The sequence below is a fragment of the Oncorhynchus clarkii genome, chromosome 7 (genome assembly GCF_045791955.1).
Source record: "Oncorhynchus clarkii lewisi isolate Uvic-CL-2024 chromosome 7, UVic_Ocla_1.0, whole genome shotgun sequence".
In the NCBI taxonomy this organism is placed as follows: domain Eukaryota; kingdom Metazoa; phylum Chordata; class Actinopteri; order Salmoniformes; family Salmonidae; genus Oncorhynchus; species Oncorhynchus clarkii.
Genome location: NC_092153.1, coordinates 17,457,706 through 17,466,166, shown reverse-complemented (window position 1 = coordinate 17,466,166; position 8,461 = coordinate 17,457,706). Strand labels below are relative to the sequence as shown.

The window sequence follows — 8,461 nt, the reverse complement described above, 5'->3', positions numbered from 1 at the left end:
CACAGAGGTCTGTCAGGACACAGAGGTCTGTCACGTCTGTCAGGACACAGAGGTTAGAGCAGTGTCACCACACTCAACGCTCTAGACCGGTGGCATTCCAACTTTTTCAGCGGGGACCCCATTTTTTTTTGCCAGACTTTCTGGGGACCCTGTTTATTTTGTTCTCGCGACCCCACCCCTAATCTAATGTTTGTTACGTTTCTATTTTTACATTAACAAAGGGCCATCAATTCATTACATTTGAATCTCTCTTCAAAATGAAAATAATCCATTAACTACATTTACTCAATACATTTTTTTTTTCAAATGATCTTTCTTGAAACGTATGTATGATATCTAATGTACTCCTATGTTTATGGTGTAGTGCATTTGATCGAATGAATTCTACTGTGAAAGTGTGTACTTGGTGTATTCAAATGCGCGTATGTGTGTACCTGCGTCTGTACGTGTGTGTGTGTGTGTGTGTGCATTTGCAAATATGTCAGGGTACAATGCAGATTTTTAACTGTGCATTTAATCCTGCAGGTATGTAACAGAGTTTGTAAACCTAGGCAATGTTTCAGCTCTGCGCACTTTCAGAGTATTGCGAGCTTTGAAAACTATCTCGGTCATCCCAGGTAAGAACCTGTGTCTGCTCTCTCACCCGTCAGCCAAGATGTCTTTTGTTTGTGACGTTTGTCAACCTCCCCCCCTCCCCCCAACCCCTTGTGTTGTCATGGTGTCTGTCCTGTCCGTTTGTGTGACTTCCCCCTTCCTTCCTTCCCTCGCTCCTCCTCCCTCCCCCAAACCTCCCCCTGCTGCCTTCCCTTACAGATATGTGACAGAGTTTGTGGACCTGGGTAATGTCTCGGCCCTCAGAACCTTCAGGGTTCTCCGAGCCCTCAAAACTATATCAGTCATCCCAGGTGAGAGAGCCCAGGTCAGAGGTTAAAGGTTAAATGCTTAAATGCTAGCAACAAGGCTATAAGCTAACGGCTAATGGCTAATCCGCTCCATCTGAGATACAGTAACTGCTCATCTCACGTTAGCTTAGCGTAGCGTTGTTGCCTCTGTCACGCTGCCTTTCCACAGGCCAGTAAAAGCAGGAATCTGGGCCCACTCCATCGAGATGGAAAAGATTCCATGCTTTTAGACACATGACATTACTTTCACTTTCTTCCTGTAATTCTCTTTCTTTGCTATCTTGCCCTTTGGGGAAATTAGGTAGGATATTTATGATTTGTTTGCTTTTTTATGCATGAGACATTGCAAAAATTCCAATTTGTGTGGTGAGCATTTGTGTCTAGGGTTCCCCCTCTGTCCTTGTTCTAAGTTGCATGTATGTCTTGTTCACTGTGTATGGTGGTTGTTGAATAGGGTTGTACTAGAGTGATGCTAGGCAATGCCATGACACACACTCTCACAAAGTTGTCATCTCTCGGTTTCATGGACCAACCAATCACATCATTGACCCCCTGATTAGTGGGGGTCGCTAACCTCAACCTACATCAGCCCGCTTTCAAATCAAATCGAATCAAATCTAATTTTATTTGTCACATGTGCCGAATACAACAGGTAGACCTTACAGTGAAATGCTTACTTACAAGACCCTAACCAACAATGCAGTTTTAAGAAAAATACCAAATAATTAAAGAGCAGCAGAAAAATAACAATAGCGATGCTATATACAGGGGGTTCCGGTTAGTCGAGGTAATTGAGGTAATATACATATGGGCAGAGTTATTAAAGTGACTATGCATAGATAATAACAGAGAGTAGCAGCAGTGTAAAAGAGGGGGGGGGGGGGGCAATGCAAATATTCTGGGTAGCCATTTGACTAGATGTTTAGGAGTCTTATGGCTTGAGGGTAGAAGCTGTTTAGAAGCCTCTTGGACCTAGACTTGGCACTCTGGTACCGCTTGCCGTGCTGTAGCAGAGAGAACAGTCTATGACTAGGGTGGCTGGAGTATTTGACAATTTTTAGGGCCTTCCTCTGACACCACCTGGTATAGAGGTCCTGGAGAACAGGAAGCTTGGCCCCAGTGATGTACTGGGCCATGTGCACTACCCTCTGTAGTGCCTTGCAGTCGGAGGCCGAGCAGTTGCCGTACCAGGCAGTGATGCAACTCATCAAGATGCTCTTGATGGTGCAGCTGTAGAACCTTTTGAAGATCTGAGAACCCATGCCAAATCTTTTCAGTGTAACGAGGAGGAATAGGTTTTGTCGTGCCCTCTTCACAACTGTCTTGGTGTGCTCTGACCTTGTTAGTTTGTTGGTGATGTGTTTGTGCTCAGCCCTCCTTTTCCTGTAATCCACAATCAACTCCTTTGTCTTGATCATGTTGAGGGAGAGGTTGTTGTCCTGGCACCACACGGCCAGGTCTCTGACCTCCTCCCTATAGGCTGTCTCGTCATTGTCAGCAATCAGGCCTACCACTGTTGTGTCATCTGCAAACTTATTGATGGTGTTGGAGTCATGCCTGGCCGTGCAGTCATGAGTGAACAGAGAGTACAGGAGGGGACTGAGCACGCACTCCTGAGGGGCCACCTTTTTGAGGATCAGCGTGGCGGATGTGTTGTTACCTACCCTTACCACCTGGGGACGGCCTGTCAGGAAGTCCAGGATCCAGTTGCAGAGGGAGGTGTTTAGTCCCAGGGTCCTTAGCTTAGAGATGAGCTTCTAGGGCACTATGGTGTTTAACCCTGAGCTGTAGTCAATGAATAGCATTCTCACATAGGTGTTCCTTTTGTCCAGGTGTGAAAGGGTGGTTGGGGCGGTATGCAAATTGGAGTGGGTCTAGGGTTTCTGGGATAATGGTGTTGATGTGAGCCATGACCAGCCTTTCAAAGCACTTCATGGCTACAGACATGAGTGCTACGGGTCGGTAGTCATTTAGGCAAGTTACCTTAGTGTTCTTGGGCACAGGGACTGTGGTGGTCTGCTTGAAACATGTAGTTATTACAGACTTTGGATAGGGAGAGTTTGAAAATGACAGTGAAGACACTTGCCAGTTGATCAGCGCATGCTCGGAGTACACGTCCTGGTAATCCGTCTGGCCCTGCGGCCTTGTGATTGTTGACCTGATTAAAGGTCTTACATCGGTTGCGGAGAGCGTGATCACAGAGTCGTCCGGAACAGCTGATGCGCTCATGCATGTTTCAGTGTTACTTGCCTCGAAGCGAGCATAGAAGTAATTTAGCTTGTCTGGTAGGCTCGTGTCACTGGACAGCTCTCGGCTGGGCTTCCCTTTGTAGTCTGTAATAGTTTGCAAGCCCTGCCACATCCGACGAGCGTCGTAGCCAGAGTATCATGATTAGATCTTAGTCCTGTATTGACACTTTGCTTGTTTGATGGTTTCTTCGGAGGGCATAGCGGGATTTCTTATAAGCTTCCGGGTTAGAGTCCCGCTTCTTGTAAGCGGCAGTTCTACCCTTTAGCTCAGTGTGGATGTTGCCTGTAATACATGGCTTCTGGTTGGGGTATGTACGTATGGTCACTGAGGGAACGACGTCATCGATGCACTTATTGATGAAGCCAGTGACTGATGTGGTGTACTCCTCAATGCCATCGGAAGAATCCCAGAACATATTCCAATCTGTGCTAGAAAAACAGTCCTGTAGCTTAGCATCTGCTTAGCATCACTAAAACCCCAACACACTTGGTCCCTATCAAAATGAATGATCGCAATTTGTCCATTACGTCATTATTACATTGCTGTTCAGATCACTAAGTAATGATATGAATATGATACGATATCTGTAGTGATCTGAGTCTATTCAGAAAGAGAATTTGATTATCAACAAACATACTTTCTGTGTAGACAGTTTGCTAGGGGTTAATCTAAGTGTGTTATGAAGTGGATAATCTTAACACCAACAACACCATCTCTGGAGAGATCCATGAGAAAAAAGGATCAGTCTATACCTCAACTGGCTCCTGTATGAATGCCATACAGAAACTGGACATATGGATCTCCTATGCTGCTTGCTAGCTATCATTGGGGGCTGAAGCATTCCTATATACCTTAGCATTTCTATACTATATTTCTATACTGTATTATGTATCTGTTCTATTAACCAGTTGGAGCTGTTAACCAGGACTGTGCGTCGTCCCTCCCTTGCAGGACTAAAGACCATCGTGGGCGCTCTGATCCAGTCGGTCAAGAAGCTCTCCGACGTCATGATCCTCACCGTTTTCTGTCTCAGCGTCTTCGCCCTGATTGGCCTGCAGCTCTTCATGGGAAACCTGAGGCAGAAGTGTATCCGCAACCTCGTCAATGACACGATCCCCGACAACCACCTGAACAGAACTCTGGGAACTCCAAACATAAATGGAACGGATTTCAATGGCACTGATTTCAACGTCACTCGCTCCGTAAACTGGACTGAGTACATCAACGATGAGAGTAAGCTAAGTGCTTGTTTTGTCTGCAGGGGCACTGGGGTAATGAGGGTCAAGTTCTCTACCTCAGACAGTATCTGAGTCACACTACTCAGACAGACTTCCTATTCCGTGAAATAAAACCAGACAGCACATGCCCTGCCCACTTTCTGTGAAGCAGCGTGATAAAGAGTGACAGTGATTGGTGGGGAATTGTGGCAAATGTGGTGGATAATCGCCCACAACAACCCCCTCCACCCCCCATCCCCTCCTACACCCTGTCTGTGTGTGAGAAAACAGGCACATTATGAGAGAAAGAGAGAGAGAGGAGGCTGTCACTGGCCGCTGGTTGGGCGCGGCAGACGGGCAGGCAGGTGGGCACACAGACCAGACCAGCAACACATGACACTGATGTCATGGGGAGAGAGGGGACAAGGTGGAAACAGAGGAGGAGATACATGAAGAAGAGAGAAAGGGTAGAGTGAAAAGGGTCTAAGATAAAGAGGAAATGGATTTACAAAGAGAGAGAGCGAGAGTAGGAGAGAGAAGATAGAGAAAACAGGGGGAAATGACGATGGAACTGATGCAATGTCATGCAAATAAATCTATTTGAGTGAGAGATGGAAAGATGGAGAGAGTAATGGAGGATGTGAGTCACAGAGGTCTGGGAGGGAGGTGTAGCAGTTAGCTGGGTGAGAGTTCCAGTAAGCCTCTCCATCTCTCTGCAGCCAGCAGTTTTTAGTAATCAAGGCCAGAGGGTCACAGGGTCAAACTCTCCTAGACATCTCTCTGTCCTCTTCCCCTACACTGTTGGTACACTGCCAAACAGACAGTATATGTCTCATTGACCTCCAGTCTCAGGGGATACATTGGTTTGATTAATTGATATCCTTGTATAATTTAATGTTTACTCCTTTCGTCCTTTTTGTGAATTATCTATTGACAACAATCTATCATCCACCCACAGTAGTGGGTATGAAGTGGTCCTCCTCGGTCCATAGTGTTCCAGTCATGGTCATGATGAGATATTATTGGAGTTATTACCTCTGCACGATATATAAATATACAGTTGAAGTCGGAAGTTTACATACACCTTAGCAAAATACATTTAAACTCAGTTTTTAACAATTCCTGACATGTAATCCTAGTAAAAATTCCCTGTCTTAGGTCAGTTAGGGTCACCACTTTATTTTAAGAATGTGAAATGTCAGAATAATAGTAGAGAGGGTGATTTATTTCAGCTTTTATTTATTTCATCACATTCCCAGTGGGTCAGAAGTTTACACTCAATTAGTATTTGGTAGCATTGCCTTTAACTGGTTTAACTTGGGTCAAATGTTTCGGGTGTGTCACGTTCATGGTAACGAGGAGACCAAGGCGCAGCGTGAGATGAATGCATTCTTCTTTATTTAAACGAAGACCACTAAACAAACGTGCCGCTATGAACACGAGTGCTGACATGCAACTACACAGACAGTAACCCACAAAACCCAAATGGAAAATGGCAACCTAAATAGGATCCCCAATCAGAGACAACGATAAACAGCTGCATCTGATTGGGAACCAATTCAGGCCACCATAGACCTACATATATCTAGACATACAAAAAAAAACATAGATATACTAAAACCCTAGACAGGACAAAAACACCTAGACAATACAAAAACTAAACCAACCACCCTTGTCACACCCTGACCTAACCAAAATATTAAAGAAAACAAAGATCAGGGCGTGACAGGGTAGCCTTCCACAAGCTTCCCACAATAAGTTGGGTGAATTGTGGCCCATTCCTCCTGACAGAGCTGGTGTAACTGAATCAGGTTTGTAGGCCTCCTTTCTTGCACACATGCTTTTTCCGTTCTGCCCACAAATTTTCTATAGGACTGAGGTCAGGGCTTTGTAATGGCCACTCCAATACCTTGACTTTGTTGTCCTTAAGCCATTTTGCCACAACTTTGGAAGTATTCTTGGGGTCATTGTCTATTCGGAAGACCCATTTGCGACCAAGCTTTAACTTCCTGACTGATGTCTTGAGATGTTGCTTCAATGTATCCACATAATTTGCCTTCCTCATGAGGCCATTTATTTTGTGAAGTGCACCAGTCCCTCCTGCAGCAAAGCACCACCACAACATAATGCTGCCACCCCCGTGCTTCATGGTTGGGATGGTGTTCTTCGACTTGCAAGCCTCCCCCTTTTTCCTCCAACCATAACAATGGTCATTATGGCCAAACAGTTATATTTTTGTTTCATCAGACTAGAGGACATTTCTCTCCAAAAAGTATGATCTTTGTCCCCATGTGCAGTTGTAAACCGTAGTCTGGCTTTTTTCATGGCAGTTTCGGAGCAGTGGCTTCTTCCTTGCTGAGCGGCCTTTCAGGTTATGTCGATATAGGACTCGTTTTACTGTGGATATAGATACGCTTGTACATGTTTCCTCCAGCATCTTCACAAGGTCCTTTGCTGCTGTTCTGGGATTGATTTGCTCTTTTCGCACCGAAGTACGTTCATTTCTAGGAGACAGAACGTGTCTCCTTCCTGAGCGGTATGACAGCTGCGTGGTCCCATGGTGTTTATACTTGTGTACTATTGTTTGTACAGATGATCGTGGTTCCTTAAGGCATTTGGAAATTTCTCCCAAGGATGATAGGCTAATGATGTCAATTAGCCTATCAGAAGCCTCTAAAGCCATGACATGATTTTCTGGAATTTTCCAAGCTGTTTAAAGGCATAGTCAACTTAGTGTATGTAAACTGTGTGACAATTTCTATTATTTTACTGAATTACATTTCATATAAGGAAATCAGTGAAATGAAATAAATAAATTAGGTCCTAATCTATTGATTCCACATGATTGGGCAGGGGCGCAGCCATGGGAGGGCGTAGGCCCACCCACTTGGGAGCCAGGCCCAACCAATCACAATGAGTTTTTCCCCACAAAAGGGTTTTATTACGGACAGAAATACTCCTCAGTTTCATCAGCTGTCTGAGAGGCTGGTCTCAGACGATCCCGCAGGTGAAGAAGTTTACACGGGGTCTGCGGTTGTGAGGCCGGTTCGACATACTGCCAAATTCTCTAAAATGACGTTGAAGGCGGCTGATGGTAGAGAAATTAACATTAAATTCTCTGGCAACAGCTCTGGTAGACATTCCTGTAGTCAGCATGCCAATTGCACACTCCCTCAAATCTTGATACATCTGTGGCGTTGTGTGACACAAGTGCACATTTTAGAGTGGCCTTTTATTGTCCCCAGCACAAGGTGCACCTGTGTAATGATCATGCTGTTTAATCAGCTTCTTGATATGTCACACCTGTCAGGTGGATGGATTATCTTGGCAAAGGAAAAATACTCACTAACATGGGATGTAATAAATGTGTGCACAAAATTTTAGAGAAATAAGGTTTTTGTGCATATGGAACATTTCTGGGATCTTTTATTTCAGCTCATGAAACATAGGACCATAGGACATGTTGTGTTTATATATTTGTTCAGTGTATATTAAGGACACCTTCCTAATATTCAGTTGCACCCCCCTTTTTGCCATATATAATGATAATAACAATTATTTTAATCAAGTGATTTTGTTTATTTCACTCAAAGCAGAGCCACAGCAGATTGTTTGTTTAATTCATTAATCAGAATACTGTACAAGTTTGAAAACCCATTAACATTATTTGCTCAATTTCAAACCTTCTAATCCAGTTTCAAGCCACCCTCCTCTCTTTCCTCCTTGCCTGCCTCCCTCCTCTCTCTCCTCCCTGCCTGCCTCCCTCCTCTCTTTCCTCCCTGCCTGCCTCCCTCCTCTCTCTCCTCCCTGCCTCCCTCCTCTCTTTCCTCCCTGCCTGTCTCCCTCCTCTCTCTCTCTCCTCCCTGCCTTCCTCCCTCCTCTCTCTCCTCCCTGCCTCCCTCCTCTCTCTCCTCCCTCCCTGCCTCCCTCCTCTCTTTCCTCCCTGCCTGACTCCCTCCTCACTCTCCTCCCTCCCTGCCTCCCTCCTCTCACTCCTCCCTGCCTGCCTCCCTCCTCTCTTTCCTCCCTCCCTGCGTCCCTCCTCTCTTTCCTCCCTCCCTGCCTGCCTCCCTCCTCTCTTTCCTCCCTGCC

At 45.4% G+C, this 8,461-nt stretch overlaps 1 protein-coding gene across 1 annotated transcript in view; it reads left to right on the top strand.

Moving 5' to 3' along the window:
* LOC139412990 (sodium channel protein type 2 subunit alpha-like) overlaps positions 1-8,461 on the top strand; it is a 42,869-nt gene that overhangs the window by 12,808 nt on the left and 21,600 nt on the right. The window contains exons 6-7 of the mRNA XM_071159935.1: positions 526-617; positions 4,104-4,385. Of these exons, the coding sequence (XP_071016036.1) occupies positions 526-617; positions 4,104-4,385 (374 nt within the window). The remainder of the gene's footprint in view (positions 1-525; positions 618-4,103; positions 4,386-8,461) is intronic.